We start from the raw sequence: 21,221 nt of genomic DNA, 5'->3' as shown, positions 1-21,221 counted from the left end.
GTGATAAATAGTATGTGTTGAGTTGGTTCATTTATGTCAAATATTTGTGTTACATTGTCGATCTTACATAAGGAAGTTTTGATTTTTATATGTGGAATTTTAAATTTGTATGTGAGGATGTTTATTACATGTAGAATCGTTGATTTTATGGTTGGATGCATAAATTTTATGTGAGGATGTACCAATGTTTATAAAGGGAAAAAAAAAAAAACACATTTGTTCTTGTATAGTCATTTTCAACTAATTTTCAAACTAGAATAAATGGTAGAATTATTGGCCGGCCAAAGCTTTTTTTTAATATCCATATGAATTTAATGCTTATTTTGTCTAAAATCTAGAAAAAAATTTTAAAATCAATGAAATTATTTATTTTTAGTGATTAATGTTAATTTTTTTTTAAATCAACGAAATCATCTATTTTTAGAGATTAGCGCTATTTTTTAAAATCGATGAAATTTTTTAATTTTAGAGTAAATTAATAATTTTATTATGCAACAAAAAAAACTGATTTATCTCATTCAAATTGGTGATGCAATTGAACCCGTACAGAACTATTTTACCCTTTCAATTTATATTTCTTTGAAGAACAAAAATGACATTATATTATAATAATAATTCAATGCACAATGAATCATGTTGAAATTATATATATATAAACCAAAATACCCAACATGTAAACAGTTTTCAAAACAGTCAATAACTCAACAGTCACGCCCCTCATAACTCACGACTGACACAAGAGAAAAGAAAACTAACTGAAGTGATAAGAGGATTGGAAAACACGGAGCCAAGAGGTGAGACCGCCTCGATTGGACAAGACGTCCTTTCAGATCCTCATATCGCTACATGCCTCTCACTCACAGATAAGGTGGCCCCACCTCATCGCCATCACCCCCCCTCCTCCATAACATCACCAAAGAAGAATAATCCTCGACCAGAATAAAATCTTCCATCACAAAAACAAATGCTATAATATATCAAATTAAAAAGAAAAATCTCCCTCCATTATTTCTACCCTGGCATCTCCCCCATAAAATATTCCCATATTCTTACTTAACTCTCAAACACGTGTTCACCGTTGATTAGGTTGCGTGACCCACACGGGATTCTTCAACTCTGATCCGCTACCCCCTTATTCTAAATCAAAACCATCAGAGAGGTTGCGCATTGTATTAACGTGCACCGCGAAGCAGGGGATAGCGAGTAAATTGAAAAGCGAAACAGGAGGCAATTAACCGCTCTCTCGAGGGGAATAATAAAAAAAAGGGGTTTAAGAGCTCACTCTTGGTACCAATATCACATCTCTCTCTCTCTCTCTCTCTCTCTCGATCGAAGTTCAGCCATGGAGTCACGCGTCTTTTCACGCGCCACCACCATCGCTCACGTGCGTAGGCCACTGCGAGAGAGCCACAGCAACACCAGTTGCAGCTTCATCTCGATCAAACCGATTGGAGCAGTCGGTGAAGGCGGGAATCTGATATGGGGAAGGCAACTGCGGCCATCATTGCTTCTGGAAGCATCTTCTCCTATCAATGCAAGGAAGGATATTCTCCGGCCGGTTATGGCTGCAGCTTCATCTCCGGCAGAAGGAAGTGATTCCTCCGGGTGAGGTCCGTTTCCTCCGTTCTGACTCGGTCGACTCGCTCCGTGTCGGAATCTGACTCGGTTTTGTTCGTGTTTTTGACTCGGTGTTTTTGCAGGGATGGGAAGGTCGCTCCGATTGGGTTTTTCGACAAGTATCCGGCTCTTGTAACCGGCTTTTTCTTCTTCATGTGGTACGTAGTAGATCACGTGACTTCATTTCCTTTCCATTGAACAATCACGTGACTTTAATTAACAAATCCCAGACGGTCAAGCTTCTTGTCTCGTTATATGATTTTATGGATTTTATTTTAAGACAATTATTTATTAATTAATTTGCAGGTACTTTTTGAACGTGATATTTAACATCCTTAACAAGAAGATTTACAACTACTTCCCTTATCCATAGTAAGTATTAGTAATTAGTTAGTTACTAATTATCATTAAATTATATTATATTATATACTTAGTTAGCTGGTGTGACTGTGCTTTGATGGAATGTTTGTTGATGGTGTCTTGTGTAGTTTTGTTTCGGTGATTCATTTGTTTGTTGGAGTGGTGTACTGTTTGGTGAGCTGGACTGTGGGCCTTCCAAAGCGCGCTGTAAGTTAAACCTCTAGTAATTAATGCCTATTTCCTGTTCTAAGATGGGATTGTTTGGCTGATTTAGGGAAGATGATTATGTTTTATTAACAGTTTATGGTTACCTTATATGTAACATGTGTATAGATCGTGATTGATCTTTGACAAGTCTCTGGTTTTTAGGGGTAATGCCTGTGAGGAAACAGGGGTTGTCCTTAAATTGGGAAGAATACCTTGTATTTGGGACTTGGTGAAGAAATATGAATATTGATAGTATATGTACTAACTATTGCCGTTTAAACATTTAAAGTTCTAATTTTTTTTGGAGGGTATGATTTTTGAAGGAACCGTGAGTTTCCTGTCTTAATCTTATTGTCTATGTGTCATATGGTGTTAGGAAGATGATTGCTGAAGCTCAAGAGCACTGATAATGCATTACTTATTTGCTGTGTATTGCGTGCAGCCTATTGACTCAAATCTCCTGAAGCTGTTGATTCCCGTTGCTGTCTGTCATGCATTAGGCCATGTGACCAGTAATGTCTCCTTTGCGGCGGTTGCTGTCTCCTTTACACACACAATCAAAGGTGACATCAAGAAGGCACTTTATTATCCAAATTTGTGGGAAGACAATTTTCTTGCTTATCAACACTGTTTTATGAGGACATTTTAACCTCTCAAGAGTGGTTTCCTTATTTATAGTGGATTGTGTTTCATTACAGCACTCGAGCCCTTCTTCAATGCTGCTGCTTCTCAATTCGTACTGGGACAGTCAATACCGATAACTCTGTGGCTATCACTTATGCCTGTCGTTCTTGGTAAGCTTTCTCTTTTATTTCTGCAATAATATGCCATCTGACTGTAATCAACCTACATTCTATTGGGATGCAAAATCATGTCTACTCATTATTTCCCTCACTCTCCTATTAATTTGAATTGTTTGCGTAATCAGAAACTCTAAGTTGATTATTATAATACTGATAAGGTAACACAAATTTTGAAAGACATTCCATTGTAAATTAAATGCAGGTGTGTCCATGGCATCATTGACTGAGCTCTCATTCAATTGGACGGGCTTTATTAGCGCTATGATTTCCAACATCTCCTTCACTTACAGGAGTCTCTACTCAAAGAAAGCTATGGTAATTCAATGAAGCTTTTGTTTGTACTATATGAGCAACTGCTTGCTGATTAATTAGTAAGTTCTTCCTAATGATTGCTTCTTTTTTTTATCCCTGCAGACTGACATGGACAGCACTAATATTTATGCTTACATTTCCATCATTGCACTCTTTGTCTGCATTCCACCTGCCATTCTTGTGAGTATGAAAGCATTGATGCCCCTGGAGATTTCTACTTACAAGACCATATTAAAAATCTTAATCATTCAGTTCATAAAATCTCTTCTTATTTGTGTCACGTTTGCCTTTGCAGGTCGAGGGACCTCAACTGATCAAGCATGGCTTTAATGATGCAATTGCTAAAGTGGGCCTAACCAAGTTCATCTCAGACCTTTTTTGGGTTGGAATGTTTTATCACCTCTACAATCAGGCAAGGACTTTCTCCTGATCTTCTTATGACTATACAATTTAGTCATGTATAACAATGCCTCTGGAGGCATTGATGTTTACATGCATTTAGCATAACAGTTCCACAGTTTTCGTGAAGAGTTTTTGTAGTGATTTGAATGCTTGCATAGGTTTCCATAACGAGCGTTGACATATTGTGAGCCTGCACTAATGATTGGGATATGCAAACAACTATTCTGGAATATTCTAATATCCTTTCCGGAGATCTATGCACTCAAAATCATTATGGAAACTGTTTCAGATATCTATATAAACATTAAGGAAAAAGCATTTAAACACCAATGGCTTTGACTTACATCAACAAAATGGTAGAAGGACCCTGCAAATTAAGTAATGGCGTGGTCTCCTTTTGCATTTACACAGAGAGTTCAATTCAACTACTTGCCGTTTTTATTCCTGCTATTATCTGGAAAGCCAACTTTTTTTTTATCACGATACTGTTTTTTAGGATTATAAAAAGTTTTTTCCTCTTGAATTTTCAGTTGGCTACCAACACCTTGGAGAGGGTTGCACCTCTTACACATGCAGTGGGCAATGTGCTGAAACGTGTATTCGTGATTGGCTTTTCCATCCTGGTCTTTGGTAATGATTTGTCCACCACTTGATTACTCATTTGTTTCCTAACAAGTTCTATTACTATTGTTATTTTTTGTGGATAGTAAAATCAAAATAATACCTAACAATTCTCTCCTTGCAGGTAACAAAATCTCAACACAAACTGGTATTGGAACAGGCATTGCAATTGCCGGAGTGGCAACCTACTCTTACATTAAGGCCAAGATGGAAGAGGAGAAACGAGTGAGTTTCATTCTAGAATACTCCAACAATCATGAGTATTCTCGGCTTATTTTTGTATTTGGGTTACAAGTTGCATTATGCTGAGCATTTTGTTACCTTTTGGGCTAAAATCTAAGTTAAAGAGTGATATCAGCTTAAAATATCCATTGCCGAAATCCTTAGATCATATGCACCTGTGGAAACTACAAGGAAATTAATCTTTTCTTAAGAGATATATGTACTTTTTGGAGAATTAGTTTGTTTGATTTACGATTTCTTTATGACCATGGAAGTGGGCAGTAAGGTCTTTAAAATGAATTACCCTAACTCTTAATGCAAATTTGGTCTCTTTTGCAGCGAGGGAAAGCAGCATGAGAAGGAAAGAGGCATTGGACTTGGGTGAAGGAAACCTTATTTGTAAAGTCAAATTCTACTGTTTCGAAGATAAGAGTATCCTGTTGTCATTGTGAAGTTATTTTTTTTTCCATTAATTTTCGTTGATTCAGAGTACAGACCATTGCTAAGCTGCAATCAGCTTATGTTGACTAGAAATAATGAATCATTTGCTCTGTCTGAACTTTAATGATTAGAAGCTGCAGAGGGAGTTTAATAGGATGAGGGGAAATGAAATATGCGTCGCCACTTGCAGAGAAGTTTTTTTTTTTTTTTTTGTTAGGTTCACTTGGGGATGCAGCAGCGTGGTAGAGGAGGCGGTGTAACTGTTGGAGAAATCGGAGGTTGCATTCCCATATAAAATCCTAGCTTTCCGCGAAAGATAGAAAATCAGTGTTTTTCTAGCTCTAGATTATAATTCTAAACTATAGAATTTCTTTTATATATTTTATAAAATCTGAATAATATGAAGTATGATTTTAAAAAAATAACACGATGTTGTTTATGTAGTGGCTACAACAAGAAAAATCAAATAAAAAAGAATTTCTAGACACTTGCACAAGTAAACCCTTTATAAAACTAGGTAAAGAAAACTTACATCTAGCTGTTGAATAAAAAAAAACCTTTATAAAACTAGGTCAGGAAAACTATATCTAACTATTGAATAAAAATTATGACTGTTTTCGGTATACATATAGGCAGTTTGATAATGTGTTGAATTGTTGTTTACAAAAATTTTGATTTTTTTTATATTTGTATATTATTTTAATATATTAATATCAAAATTAATTTTTTAAAAAATAAAAAAATATTATTTTAATATATTTTCAAAAAAAAAAAATATTTTAAAAAATAACTTCTAACTGTTTCTATCATGCTGTAAACATATTCAGGATGCACCATATTGATTTTGGAGAAAGCTAGGATGGTCAATAAACTATCTGATCCTGCTTGGTGTGCTCCTCTCTCTCTCCCTCTCTCCCTCTCTATCCTCGGTATGTTAGCCAATTTGCACAAACCCAATTCACCACCACAGAGCCCTTCACAAAATCTGGTCTTGTACTTGACATCCACAACTCTGTCGAATACAGTGCCAAGGAGGGAAGTGAATTTGGCAATGGAGCAATGGGGGATCCAAATCATTCCCTTGCATGTTTGTCATAGTCCAAACCATTCTTTTTCAAGAATTCCGCGGACTCAAAAAACACACAAATTGTTTTGTTGAACAAAAGAGTAGTTTGTTTGATGGATAATATTATTTTGATGAAATTTCTCTTTGTAGTCTTTATTATTTATTATTACCTTTATTTTCTCGTTAATTGAATTTTAAATTTTTTTTTGTAATATTTAAACATTTCAGGAGCCTTATATTTGTTTATAGGTAAACGAGCATAACATAACCTTGTGCATTCATTTATAAAAAGCAATATAATACATTTTTTCTTTTCTAATTTATACAAGCTTTAAATCACTGATATCTAATTGAATTAAATTTAAAGGTTCACTATTTATTTTAATTGTTGGTAAAGAAGAGTTTTGTAAATTTTAATTCTACACAAACCTTATAATTACGATTTTTTTTTTCAAAAAACCATACTTGGTAATAATTTATATTTTAACCTTTATATAATATTAAAATTTACATGACCTAACATGTGATGTCATACATCATAAGACTCAAATAAATAAGAAGATAAGAAAATCTTATTATTATTCTCTCTACTATTACAATGGCTATCACATTTTTTTTAAAGAGGCAATCGTAAAGATACATGTTTTCTCAAAACATACTATTATTAGAGATTATAAATTTATCACCTTAAAAACCATTTTAAAACTACTTTTAAGTAGTAATGAATCAAACACTAAATTCTTTATAATGCCAGCAACATAAAGTACATTATTAATGCTGAAAAGTTTTTTAGAGTTCATTTTTAATATAAACTTCCTAACACCTAATAACTTGGAGATTGATGAGTTTTCCAAGTTTAGATTTTCTTCATTCATTTCCTTGTAAATAAGAAATATTATCTTCTTGATGTATATATGTCTGTAATACTAATGTTAGTCCACCATTATTCAGGATTGTTGATCAAGTTGATTTTGAAAATATTAATAAATAGATTTTTTTTCCTTAATTTTATTTCCTCAACTTTCCTTAATATAGATTGATGAGAACCAATTATAAATATCAATTATATTATTTTCATAGTTAGTTTATGATTATCTTTTCATTTGATTTTTGGATTTTCTACCGGCCAACTTTCTTATTCTATAGGCATCAAAATTAGAGTTTATCTTGCAAGGGATCCTAATATAAGAAGGATCATAATTGTTATTTAATTGTTAAGGAAACATAGGTAGGAGCTTAGGAGTACTATTTATGCAAGAATTCTATATTTTTGTAAGGACAGTAGCTCAGGAGAATTAATTATCAAGCTCTTCCATATTTCACAAGGACAACGCAAGTCGCTTTCCTTACGTGTCAAGGATTCAAGCAACAAGGTTGAAATTATCTTGCATGATTTTCCTGTTCTTCTCTTGAGTCGGCTGCAATAATTCTTACTTTCCAAGGATGCAAGTCGGCAGCACACTCATAAATCCAAGGGTGGGGTTTTTTCAGATTTTCTTTTGTGTACTTCAACAGCCTAGTTATTTATATTATATTCATGTCATGGTTATTTTTAATTGGGTTTTAAAATCAGCACATTAGTTAATTATAGTTTAGGTTATTATTTTTTTTTTTTTTTATTGACATGGGTGTCCGGGTCAACTTGCGTATACTTCAACTAATCTCATGGGTCTTGAAGTTAATAATCATGTAAATCTCTAGTGGTTTTAAGGTTTGTGGAACTCAAACTGGTAATATTTAGGGAGCAAATTTAAAGTCTGATCAGTTGAGTTACACATTTCAAGGTTATTTTTTTAATTATAAATACCTTATTGAAAGAAAAACATGTTAGCTTTAATTTTTATTCAAAATAATATTTTATATAAGACGAGGCTTCTTTATTCTTTTGATTTGTTTTCTGAAAGATTTTTAAAAATGTAAATTTATTAAAATTATATTTAAATAATTATTTTATTATGCAATATGTTTCAAATATTATTAGAAGTTTTTATGATGATGTTAATGGCAATTTTTTGAATAATTATATATGAATATATGTAGATTGTTTTTTTTTTTTTTAAATTCTTATGAATACTTGATAGGAATAAAATATTTATTTTGTTATTTTTATTATATTGCTTTTGTAGGCCTCTTTTTATTTTTTATTTTATTTTAAGGTGCCCCTTATTTTTTTTAAATTTAATTGTATTTTAATTGCAATGTTCCTTAAAAAAAATTTATTAAAATAATTATTTGATTATGCCATATTTTTCAAATAATATTAGAACTTTTAACAATGAATTTTTGAATAATTATATATGAATATAATATGAAGAATTGTTTTTTTTTTTTTTAAAAAATAGGTCATGAATATTTAATTCAAATAAAATATTTATTTTTTTATTATATTATTTTATAGAATTTTCTCAATTTGTTTTTTTTTTTTTATTTTTAATACATTCATGTTAAAACTATAGAATCATAATTGTTATTGTTAAAACTATAGAATCATAATGTTTTTGATAAAATAGGCATGTTTATGTTAAAAAAAGGAAATAAATAAATAAAAAAGGAAGTCTTAACTCAAGAGATACATTCTCCCTTCATTATTACAAATCATTAGAATTTTTCCGAATATTTAATTTAATTACCTTCAATTTTTATTCAATAAACCACACTAATAATAAAAATATATATTTTTATAAAAACAAAATACACGAACATGAAAAGAGAATTTAGACTATAAAAGCACAAAAACACTAGCTAGTAATAATTATATATATGAACGGAAATCCTCCATGTCACCATATTTTATATTTGTACTGTCCATAGAAAATTCTTTATGCGAGTACCAAGATAATCTTTATTGGCTGGCTTTCTAGAAAGAGGTAAAACCTAGACCCACGCGAGCCCAACCCCGCGAGCCCAGCCCAATAACCAAGAAAAAGAAAAGGGCCCACCATAGACACAAACTAAAAATGTCAAAATGATTGACTCACCCGAAGATCCCATAGGCTCAATCAAGCTCAAATCCACAAGCAAAAACAAGGAACTCTTCAACGAGGAAGGAAGCAAGAACCCAGCCACAGCCAAATATCCCACGATCCCATCCCTCGTCGCAAAGAAACCATCCATCTTTTCTAAAAAAGAAAAAGAAAAAGAAAAATAAAAGAACTATTCCAAAGCCTAAACAGGGAAAAAAAATAAATAAAAAGTGTTACAGTGCATTGACAAGTTGACCACCGAGTAAAAAAAAAAGAAAAAAAGAAGAGGCAGCACAGAGGAGGAAAAGCGAATGAACGAACGAACATATAACATGTTCCAAACAAAAAGGATGTTGTTAGTGTTACAAAAAACACAAAAATCAAGTAAGAATAATAATAACACTGATAATTATAATAATAAAAACAGTAAAAAAAATGGAAATCCGAATGGGAGTCAAGAAGGACTATTTTGTTTTTGTTGTTCTCTTGCTGTTATTGTTTTTCGATTTCTTTCTTTCATTTTTTGTTGCCTATTTTCACCTTTTCTTATTATCACTCCTTTCCTTTTCTCTCATAGGATCGTTCAATTCTTTTCGTCACGCGGCGTTTATCGATATTATTTTCGGATTCAATTTATTTCTTAAAGATAATAAACAAATTAAAAAGGAGGAGGAGTAATGTTAATTTCTTCTCTGGGCCGTGACCCTCACGATATTAGAGAGAGAAAAAAGTAAACCAAATCAGTCCTCTCTCTCTTTCTCTCTCGTTTTCTGTTTTGAAAACCCTAATCTTTACGATCGCGATTCCGGATGGAGGCCAATTCTGACGAAGAACAACACAACAGATCGAAGAACAACGTGGTGAGCTCTAATGAAGGACAAAGCAAGCCTAAACGACAGATGAAGACTCCTTTCCAACTTGAAACCCTAGAGAAAGCTTATGCCAGTCCGTACACTCCTTCATTCTCTCTTTATGTTTACACGGTTTTGATTTGATTTGTTTGCTTTTGATCTCTTCTGGCTTGGATTTTCTCTATTTCTTTGTGTTTGTGATTCTGTTTATGCTTGGTTTCCTGCTAATTTTATGTGTTATTCAATGAAGAGGCTTAAACTGTTTGTTAGTTTTGTTGAAATTTTGATTTTTTTTGGCATTTTAATCTCATAACTAGTTAATTTTCGTGTTTGTGATTATAGATGCTTAGTTTTTTCTCTAGATTTATGTGTAATATTTTTACTTCACTTGTTTTTTTTTTCTTTTTTTGCATGGATCTTGGATGATTTTGATTCAATAACTAGCTATTATTATTTATTTATTTTTTGCATTATGCGCGCGCGTATCAGCATGTTTTTTTTTTTTTTTTTTGTTGATTTTTTTTTGCTATTGCTGGTTTCATCAGCTGAGACATATCCGTCAGAGGAGATGCGGGCAGAATTGTCGGAGAAATTAGGACTATCTGATAGGCAGTTGCAGATGTGGTTTTGCCACAGGAGGTTGAAGGACAAAAAGGAGACTCCAGTAAAGAAGCAGCGGAACACAGCACCATTGCCCGATTCTCCTTTGGAGGAGATGAGGGTAGGGGCTGAGAATGGAAGTGATTATGGGTCTGGGTCCGGTTCGGGCTCTAGTCCACTTTCAGAGTCAAGGAAAGTGATTTTAGATGATGGGCATACGATGAGAAGGTACTACGATTCATCACCACAGTCGGTTATGGAGCTTAGAGCTATTGCCTGTGTGGAGGCGCAGCTTGGGGAACCATTGAGGGAGGATGGGCCAATTCTTGGAATGGAGTTTGATCCTTTGCCACCTGATGCGTTTGGGACACCCATAGGTCATGCTACTTAACTGATCTTAACAATGCCATGCTTTTAATTGCTTGATATTGTAGTAATGGTTATTTTTGAAATGAGGTGGGATGAACATTGGCATGTCGCGTGGATTCAATTTTGAGCAAAGAAAAATATTTAGTCCTCATGGATACTCTTTTATTCATGCCTTTTTGGTGCTAATATCTCCTGTTTTTGTATTTGTTTGTTTGTTGTTTGAAATGAACAACCGAACTGCACTTGTACTATATTTACAACTAATTTGCACTGATTACAAATTGTGCTGATTAGAAAATTTGAAATGAAACTGTATTAACTAGGATAATTTTTTGTTTGTTGTTTGAAATGAACAACTGAACTGCACTTGTACTGTATTTAGATACTGATTTTTTCATGCTACCACAGTGATAAGTTCATGCTACTATAGTCACTGATGTTTAATTGGAGAGTGAATACCTAGGCATTTTTGATCACATGATCCATTAAAGTTAAAACTTGCCTAGTTATCCTGTTTCCGGCTTTTCATTCATTGATGAATGTGGAAAAGAAATCAATTTTCTCTCCAGAATGTATTCATGTTAGAATGCAATTTTGACTGTTTAACATTGACATGTGACATTTTTATTCTTTTTGATGTTGGGATCGCATCTGCTAAAAATTTATTGGTAATCACATGCAGCATCTATTACTGAACAACAGAAGCGAATGGGGTATTCTTATGAGGACAAAGTATACGAGCGACATGATGCCAAATCAAGCAAAGTAGCTTCTTAAATTCCTCATCTCTCTCTTTTATTTTTGTGGTGTTTGTGATATTTCCTTGTGTGCTATAGAACTGCAATATGATTTAGATACTTTGAGGTGCTATCATCAGCCTATCAGCATCTAAATGTTTAGTCTTCATTAAACTAGGGAACTTTCATTTGCTTTCCCCTTCCAAGTTCTTGGTATCGTGGTTTTTTTTTTTTGAAAAACATTTCTGGTCAGCCTCTATCACCATCTCTTAGGTCAAGATGAGGCTCGCTTTTCTCTTTATTGCTAAATCATTAAAAGATAGTAACAACCTGCAATTAACAGTTAACCAAAAAAAACACCATCCTTCTTTAAAAATGCAAAAGGATAATATGTGACAGCCTGAAGGCTGTGGAAAAAAAGGCTGCATCTTATTATTATCGACCTAATGGAACTGACCTTGTTGCATATCTGTCAAGTTTCTATAGCCAGTTCTCTCCATTGCTTTTCTTGGAGATTACTCCACTTCTGTATCGGATTCCATAAACTAACTCTTATATTTATGATTGGTACAATAGAATGATATGATGCATGCATTCCCATGTAAATGCTGGGCTTCTAAGTGTAGATTTTGTATTTCGCCTAGTTCATATTGGTTAAATTCTGAATAGCAATTCTATCCTAGGCCTCTGTAAAGGCTACTAATGAGCACCACTTTTTCCAGGATCATGCCAGTATTCGATCTGATGCTTATGGACTTGCTCAATCTCCTTATCAAGATTCACCAGTTGATACTTTGAGGGGAAGAGCTTCACCTTTTGGTGCAGGCCAAATATCACGTGCTCGCCTTGTGTCTCAACAAGACAAGAGGGGTCATGTTTTTTCATCACCTCAGAGGGATGATGACTATCTCCTGCAACGAGACACTTTCGCAAACAATAGAACAAGTGCTCAATCTAACAGTCATCCTATTATGGGACCAGAAAATCCAAATGTCTTTTCTGATGCTCAAACCTTCCACCATGACACTGAGCTGCGGTTGGAAAGGAAACGCAAGGTATCCTGAAGTTTTCAAGAGATTTTTGCTTTCTCTCTCTTATTTAATCAATGATTGGTAATTATATATGTAGTTGCCTTTTGTAGATTGAGGAACCAAGAACTGTAAGGGATGTTGAAGCTTATGAGAATCGGATGCGCAAAGAGCTTGAGAAACAAGATATTTTAAGGCGGAAGGTACCATCTTATCAGTCTTGAATTGCTGATGTAGTATTTTTTTCATCTGATTCAGATGTTTGAACTTGCATTTTCAGAATGAAGAACGAATGAGGAAAGAGATGGAAAGGCATGACCGTGAGAGACGAAAAGAAGAAGAGAGGTTAATGCGTGAAAGACAAAGAGAGGAGGAGAGATTACTGCGAGAGCAAAAACGTGAACTTGAGCGAAGAGAAAAGTTTATGCAGAAAGAGTATTTAAGAGTGAGTTTCAAGTCCATTATTCCGAGCTTTTAGGTTTTTTTTTTTTTTTTTTTATGTTTACATAGCAGTATCCCAACCATCTCTTTGTTCTCCTTGTTTATTTTTAAGGCTGAGAAAAGAAGACAAAAAGAAGAGCTTCGTAGGGAGAAAGAGGCAGTGAAACGCAAAGCTGCCATGGAGAAGGCAACTGCACGTAAGATTGCTAAAGACTCTTTGGATCTTATTGAGGATGAACAGCTAGAACTCATGGAATTGGCTGCTGCAAGCAAAGGCTTAGCCTCAATAGTTAACCTCAACTACGATACATTGCAAAACCTCGATTCATTCAGAGGTAATGATATCTGAAGATTAGACCATTTTGAAAAAGAATAATTTAATTTTTCTGTTGAAATAGGACAGTTAGAAGTTTGTTTGTTTTATATTTTCTGATTAGTTATAAAAACAATTTTTTGTGCTCCAGACTTGTTGATCACATTCCCATCCGAGTCCGTGCAATTAAAAAAACCCTTTGGATTTCAACCTTGGTCGGATTCTGAAGAAAATATCGGGAATCTTCTGATGGTATGTCCTAAAACTCACCTTTTATTTTCTTGAACTGTGATATGTATTATCTATCCATGATTAGCAGATGATGATGTGATTCACTAGGTTCCATTGTAGTCCCACTAATGAAATTCTGACAACTTCTAGTCGGCTCATTTTTCACTGCTCATTTCTTTTTAACTTCATAAAAATGAAAAAAAAATCATAAAAGTTATGCTTTCTTCTATACTGCTTCTCTATGCTTGTTGTGTTGATCCAGATAATTTTTGATAACGTTAATACTCTCGTCTTTATTTTGAGGTCCCAAAATCTTTATATTTTTCAGGTCTGGAGATTTTTTATTACTTTTACTGATGTTCTTGGGTTATGGCCATTTACACTTGATGAGTTTGTTCAAGCTTTCCATGACTATGTGAGTTTCATGTCTCAATTTTGTTTTGGCTAACTTCATTTTATGCATCTTCCTCTCAGTTGATTTTTATACTATTTTGAATTTAGGATTCAAGATTGCTCAGTGAATTACATGTTGCTCTTCTAAAATTAATAATAAAAGACATTGAAGATGTTGCAAGGACGCCTTCTTTTGGATTAGGAATAAATCAATATTATACAGCCAATCCTGAAGGTGGACATCCACAAATTGTACAAGGGGTAAGCTCTGCTCCATGGACATGTTTACTGGTATTCATTGGCATGATATCCTTTCAGTTGATGCTTAATCATTTTTTACTTTTACTCCAATGTATTAGGCATATAAATGGGGTTTTGATATACGCAACTGGCAGCAACACTTAAATCCATTAACGTGGCCCGAAATACTCCGGCAATTGGCATTGTCTGCAGGATTTGGGCCACAGTTGAGGAAAAGGAATGGAACATGGACTGGTTTGGGCGATATTGACGAGGTTTGTCCTTGTCTTCATTTCTTTATTTTCTTCTATGCTCTCCCTGCTTTAGCTCCTTTAATGTGCCATATATATGCCAACTGAAATTGGTCTTGTACACCAGTGGATGCTCAGAGAAGTAACATTTGGAATGACATAATTGATGTCTTGCTATAGACTTGGAAGATAGGTAGACATAGGCAAAATATTCGGGTAGCACATTTAGTAAAAGATTGAAGCTTTTTCATTGGAGTTATAAATAAAATGATATATAACTAAAGAGAGGAGGAATAATACAGTCAATAAAATGGAATGCTGAAACTGCACTTAATGGGAGTAGTTACATAATTATGGTTATTTTATGTGAATTTGTTAATTAGGATATATCTGCCCTTTAGGAGCGAGTTCATTATTATTATTATTATTATTATTAGGACTATTTGGCATTTAGGATTCTTCAGGATTTTGTTGTGCCTTTATAACTAACTCATCAACTAAATGACACGAGTCTTCCTTGGTGCACTTGTGAAATTACTTGGTTTCAGCTATAAAGTTCCATGTTTGGATCCTTAGAAGCAGGCATTTAATGAAAAAATGCTGAAAAGAATGATTGTCTCTAAATTTTCCCTCCTAAGATAGGTAACTTGGTAATGGTTTTTATCAATTTAGTCTCATACATAAAATGTTTCTTGGTGGGTTTTGAGCTTCATTATGTCTCAACACTTGTCAAATAACTTGGTGTGATATCAATCATGTTCAATCTAGTTGATAACTTTCACCACATTTTGTTAGTGTGTTATTTTGTATAATAAGATGTTTGCTGACTGATTATTATTTTTATGCTTTGTCCTTCTTGTACTCACAGATGATTGTATTTTTAGATGCAGGTTAAGGATTGTGAAGATATCATTTCTACTATACGCAACGGATCAGCAGCTGAAAATGCATTTGCATTAATGCGAGAAAAGGGTTTATTGCTTCCTAGAAAGTCTAGGCATCGGTTGACACCTGGAACTGTTAAGTTTGCAGCTTTTCATGTTCTTTCTCTTGAAGGGAGCAAAGGATTAACAGTGCTAGAACTTGCAGACAAGATTCAGGCGAGTTCTTTTGTTTGCCAACATTAATTTCCCCACTGTTGTTTTCCTTACTTGTCTCCTTTGCTTACAGATATTTCCTTACTTGTCTCCTTTGCTTACAGAAATCTGGACTTCGAGACCTGACAACAAGCAAGACGCCAGAGGCATCTATTTCTGTTGCTTTGACAAGGGATCAAAAGCTTTTTGAAAGAATTGCTCCTTCAACATATTGTGTAAGAGCAGCTTTCAGAAAGGATCCTGCTGATGCCGAGTCAATACTTGCAGCAGCAAGAAAAAAAATTCGAATATTTGAAAATGGATTTTTAGGTGGAGAAGTTGCTGATGATGTTGAAAGAGATGAAGACTCTGAAGGCGATGTTGATGAGGATCCTGAAGTTGATGATTTAGCTACTCCATTGAGTGCTAACAAAAGCACTGTCCCTTCTAGTAAATTAAATACTTTGTCAGTGAGTGGAAAATATAAAGTCGGTAATGATATTTCATTAACTGTACAAAATGAGTCTGAGAAAGGTCTTTCAACTTTCTCTCTGAATGGTCCAAAGGATGTGATGACTCCCATTATCATTGAGCAGTGTGTTACTCATAAAGATGAGGGGACTGATAATGGAGATGGACAATATATTGAAATCGATGAAAGCAAGTCAGGTGAATCATGGATTCAGGGGCTCACAGAAGGGGAATATTCTCATCTCAGTGTCGAAGAGCGTCTTAATGCTCTTGTTGTATTAGTTGGTATTGCGAATGAAGGGAATTCCATTCGTGCTGTTCTTGAGGTAAAAGCTCCTTTTCATTTTGTTAAATGTTAAATCACTCTCATCCCAGGAAGCTGTTAGGTTTTTTCCTTGTAACTAATAGCAAGTTTTACAGGATCGTTTGGAAGCTGCAAATGCTCTTAAAAAACAAATGTGGGCTGAGGCGCAGTTAGATAGAAGTCGGTTGAAAGAAGAGTTCATCAGTAAATTAGATTTTCCATCTTTAACTGGGGGCAGAGTTGAAACGCAAGTCGCAAGTTCTGCTGTGGAAGGCAGCCAAAGCCCCTTGGTTCTTGTTGATAGCAAAAATAAGGAAGCATCTCCAAGTAATGCTGAGGATCAGAAATCTTTGGCAGAAAATGTAGAGAACCACTTAAGCAGTGTTCTCTCTGAAAAAGCCTTAGTTGTTCAAGATCTTTCCATGAATCCAGATAACATTTCAGTGCAGCAGCATGGATATGCTTCAAAAAGGTCACGTTCACAATTGAAAGCTTATGTTACCCACTTAGCGGAAGAGATGTATATTTACAGGTCCTTGCCTCTTGGCCAAGATCGCAGACGTAATAGATACTGGCAGTTTGTGGCATCTGCTTCTAGAAATGATCCTTGTTCTGGTAGGATCTTTGTAGAACTGCATGACGGCAATTGGAGAGTTATTGATTCAGAAGAGGTAATTTCTGTCATTGTGGTTTGTGCATTTATATCTTGATTGCAATCTCTGTTGAAAAATATCTAAGAACCCATGGTAAAAAAATATTAATATTTGTTTTGACTCTTAAAGCTAGAGTTAAAATGAGGTTCTTTAGTCGAACAATAACACCAATTATCCACAACAACCATGGATATATTAGTTGCAGACATAATCTGAATAGTGGTAACTATATTGATTTTACCTATTGGGAGGGGCCAGGGTGGTTTGGACATGATGATGGTGTGTTTTGGTTTAATGTGGCTTCACAATGATGGGACATTATTAAATCATCTTGGGGATAATTAGTGCTTTTCCACCATTCCAGGGGAAGCATATAGTTGTAATCTTAGAGATAATATATAATCACCTTTTGTAATGGAAGCACATGTTTTCTTATCTCTTAACCTTTCTGTTGGCTGTTTCCTTAGAGGGTGTCCTGGCATTAAAAGCAAAAAATACTCCACTTTTTCCTTGTTTGCTAGAGCTGAAAAATCATCTCTATACTGATGAAAAACCAGGCTCTCTTTATCTCTCATGATTGATTGCATGAGAGTATGAACCTCCTTAGGTCATATGGTTGTTTTTTGTTCTTTGGTTGATGCCTTGCAGCATTCACTGACACCATATTCAACACTATTTCTGTTCAGGCCTTTGATACTCTTTTGTCATCTCTGGATACTCGTGGGGTTAGGGAATCTCATTTGCGTATAATGTTGCAAAAGATCGAGTCTTCTTTCAAAGAAAATGGACGAAGGAACTTGTGGTCTCCAAACATTGTGTGCCAAAGTGGAACAACAGATGAAAACAAAAAGGCTGAAACAGACAGCAGTAATTGCCCAGCTGACATCGATGACCCTAGCAGTATGTTTTGTGTTTCCAGCTCTGATACTTATGATACTTTTTCATTGTTTAGAATTGAGCTTGGGAGAAATTCAGCAGAGAAGAAGGGTGCTTTGAAAAGGTACCTGGATTTTCAGAACTGGATGTGGAAAGACTGCTTCAATTCCTCAACATTACGTGCCATGAAATTTGGGAAGAAAAGATGTGAGCAGTTATTGGATACCTGTAACCTGTGTTTCAGCTCTTATCTCTCTGAAGACACCCACTGTCTTTCTTGCCACCAAACATTTAAAGTTGATAACAAGAATTTTGATTTTGCTGAACATGAGATTCAATGCAAAGAGAAAAGGTTTGATCCTGGAAATGCACGTGCTTTCGATTCTTGTTTACCACTGGGAATCAGGTTGCTGACAGCGCTATTAGGTTCCATAGAGGTTGGAATGACATTTTCATATTACAGTTTAATTTTGATTTCCCAATTCTCTCTAGCAATTAAAAAAATACGAGGAAAATATTTTCTTAAGATTCTGGGTTCTAAGCATTGATAACTTCTAATCATGTTGACCCATATATTTTCACTTTTGAGTTGGCAGGTATCTGTTCCACAGGAAGCTCTTGAGTCATTTTGGATGGAAATCTGCAGGAAGGACTGGGTTGTGAAGTTGATAATGTCATCATCAACTGAGGAGCTCCTACAGGTTCTCAACATCTTACACATCGCTAAAATTTTACTTGCACACACACACACACACACACCCCTATGCTAAATCTGTGTTTTTCCTGTTCCATTTCTGGCATAAATATGTAATGCCAAATCAATTTATTTTAAATAGTGATGATCTTAGATTTGTTTTGTTGCTTCTATTACTGTTGTTTTATTCTGTTAATGATGGGGTGGGGGAAGCATTTTTTCATTCATTTTCTCAGAGAAAACATACTGTTATTCCAACACTGTTTTGGTTTTTTCAAATATTTCATGGGTATGCAGGCTTCATCTGTGGAGGTATGTACCACTGTTCGTAACTTCCTCACATATAATCTTAATCTGGTTTTGATATATAGAAGAATCATGTATATTGATTTTCTCCCGTTTCCATTGCTGCATTATTTTCATGCATTCATTGCTCCTTAATGCAGTACACAATCACATTTTGTGATAATAAAGTCATGACATAGTATAATAGATCCAAAAAGGCTGTTTCCCTGTTATCGTTTTGCTGAAGTTCTGTCCCGGGAGGCTATAAAAGACCATGGATTTCAATATATCTGCATGGATTAAATTTTTCTTTGTGCTAATGTGCTCTTACATGGACAAGTGTGCCTGTGGATGTGCCCATCTTATGATTTGTACCAAGCCAGTAGCACAACAAGCATTTTACGTACCTAGTGTCATGTTTCTGTCTTGTGTGTATGGTGGGATGTTTTTGCTTATTTTACAGTTCATATTGCAGAGACTGACTGTGTTCGAGAGTGCCATAAAAAGAGAGAGATTGTCATCAAATTTTGAGACGACCAAGGAATTATTGGGCCCCTCTGCGTCATCAGGAAGTGCAGCACGTGATTCTGCTAGTCTGGGATCAGTTTCTCTACTTCCATGGATGCCAAAAACCAGTGCAGCTGTGGCCCTGAGGCTTTTTGAGCTAGATGCATCTATTATTTATGTAAAGAATGAGAAACCTGAACCCTCTACAGACAAGTCAGTCAAAGTATATATGGTCAGTTAGTTTTTCCCTCCTCTTTTGATCCTTTTCTGTTTCATTTACTGCAATTGTCTATGTGCGCGCGCACTCACGTGCGTGTGTTTGAGAGGGAGGGAGGGAGGGAGAGGGGGAGGCGGGTTGGCATCACTTTCTTTCTTTCCTTCTTTTTTTATTCCAAGTTTAAATCAAGTGCAAACTCTTGCAAAAAACCTAAAAGGGTTGGTCGTTTGAGTGTTTTAAAGGGAAGTTATAATCCCACATGCTCTGAGGCTGTTTATACCCATATACTTGGTTGGGGGGAGAGTAGTTTCAAGCCCATGCTTGGAATGATTGCCTTTTATGGGCAAGTTGGGGCCACACATTTAGTTAAAAAAGAGGAGAGAATCTGCCAGTGGCACTTTAGAAAATTTCAGGTGATCACTGATAGGAAAGATGTTTTGATTTTGATTTTGATTATGATTATGGTTATGGACCTGGTTTTTCTCATGCAGAAACTTCCATCAAGATATTCTGACGTTAAGAATGAAGAGGTCGAAATAAAAGATGTAAAGCTAGAAGAGCACAATAAAGAAGAGATTGTTGATCTACGTGGTAAGCGTAGCAATTATAAACGTGGACGAGGGGGGCGTGATCAAGGACTTGCTCCAAAGTGGCAGAGAAGAGTACCTGGTTTAAAATCTGATACAGGCAGGCAGAGTTCTTCTAGGGGAATTCAGAATTTGAATCAAGGTCCAAGGCAACAGGGTAGAAAAACAAATTTGCAAGCATCTAGTCGGGGCCGTCGGACAGTTAGGAAGAGGAGAGTGGAAAAGACGGTTGCCAAGGAGCCATTGCTTGGTCGGATGACCAACACGGTTGCTGCCCCCGTGAGCTACCTGTCTAAAAAAACAGCAGCCCGCAATAGCTATGTCAAGTCATTCAGAAACCTGGATGATGAGGATTGGAGTGCTAAAAAGGGCAGTCTGAATGTGGTGGGTGATGATAATAGCAACAGTATGGAAGAAGCAGAATCTGACGATAATGTTGAAGAAGAGGTATATGAGCAAGGAAATTGGGAGCCAGGTTTCAATGGCACTTCCAATGGTTGGAACAGGAATTCAGTGGAAGTGAGTGATGATGATGGAGATGCATCTAACGGCATTGCAGCAATGGTAGATGATGATTCAGAGGGGGACATAGAAATGAGTGACGGGTCAGACCGAGAAGCCAATCAGGTGCAGAATGATGAAGGCCTAGACTATGCAGATTCAGATGAGTACAGTGACTGAAGCACATTGATATTCAAGGGATTGCTGATGCGCTTGCGATAGTCCTATATTGAGCTGCATTAAAGTTTTTTTGTCATGCAGCTTGACTGGCAACCAGCTAAATTTATGTATAATAGGGGAAGTAAGAAAGTGAATTGCCCCTCTCCATTCCTCTCTATATATATTATAGGGCAATACATAGCAGAAAGAAGAGGTAGAAAGTAGTTAGGTAGATCCGCGTTGTAATTCATCATTGTTAGGGAGGCAGTGGATTGTATTTGTACAAGTGCCCTGAAAATGAGCTTTCTCATCCTTTTGATTCTATTTAAATGGTGTTTTGTCTACCAGAAATTTGTCAATAAAGCAAACTCACTTTACTCTTTTCTTTTTCTTCTCCTAGGGAATTCTCTCTTTAATCCAGTA

General features: G+C 35.3%; 2 protein-coding genes across 4 annotated transcripts; both read left to right on the top strand.

Moving 5' to 3' along the window:
• Positions 1-1,246: 1,246 nt before the first annotated feature.
• On the top strand, positions 1,247-5,109 carry LOC118033032 (triose phosphate/phosphate translocator TPT, chloroplastic). Of its 2 annotated transcripts, none has more exons than XM_035037872.2 (12): positions 1,247-1,605; positions 1,701-1,775; positions 1,924-1,989; positions 2,106-2,184; positions 2,627-2,747; positions 2,883-2,978; positions 3,190-3,302; positions 3,402-3,479; positions 3,595-3,711; positions 4,232-4,331; positions 4,447-4,547; positions 4,884-5,109. In XM_035037872.2, the coding sequence occupies exons 1-12, from the start codon at positions 1,343-1,345 to the stop codon at positions 4,899-4,901; spliced, it is 1,227 nt and encodes a 408-aa protein (XP_034893763.1). In that variant the 5' UTR covers positions 1,247-1,342; the 3' UTR covers positions 4,902-5,109. The 2 variants fall into 2 exon arrangements, with proteins under 2 accessions (XP_034893763.1, XP_034893764.1); XM_035037873.2 differs by having other exon boundaries at positions 1,470-1,610.
• A 4,322-nt stretch (positions 5,110-9,431) lies between these two features.
• LOC118033031 (homeobox-DDT domain protein RLT1) lies at positions 9,432-21,122 on the top strand. Of its 2 annotated transcripts, none has more exons than XM_035037871.2 (18): positions 9,432-9,959; positions 10,411-10,842; positions 11,517-11,599; positions 12,294-12,626; positions 12,713-12,802; positions 12,880-13,044; positions 13,153-13,375; positions 13,505-13,605; positions 13,913-13,999; positions 14,086-14,238; positions 14,337-14,492; positions 15,359-15,568; positions 15,670-16,341; positions 16,436-16,990; positions 17,659-18,285; positions 18,445-18,549; positions 19,303-19,566; positions 20,043-21,122. In XM_035037871.2, the coding sequence occupies exons 1-18, from the start codon at positions 9,824-9,826 to the stop codon at positions 20,817-20,819; spliced, it is 5,169 nt and encodes a 1,722-aa protein (XP_034893762.1). In that variant the 5' UTR covers positions 9,432-9,823; the 3' UTR covers positions 20,820-21,122. The 2 variants fall into 2 exon arrangements, with proteins under 2 accessions (XP_034893762.1, XP_034893761.1); XM_035037870.2 differs by having other exon boundaries at positions 15,353-15,568.
• Positions 21,123-21,221: the final 99 nt, after the last annotated feature.

Source organism: Populus alba, chromosome 4, assembly GCF_005239225.2.
Source record: "Populus alba chromosome 4, ASM523922v2, whole genome shotgun sequence".
Lineage (NCBI taxonomy): Eukaryota > Viridiplantae > Streptophyta > Magnoliopsida > Malpighiales > Salicaceae > Populus > Populus alba.
This window is presented reverse-complemented; position numbering and strand designations above follow the sequence as displayed.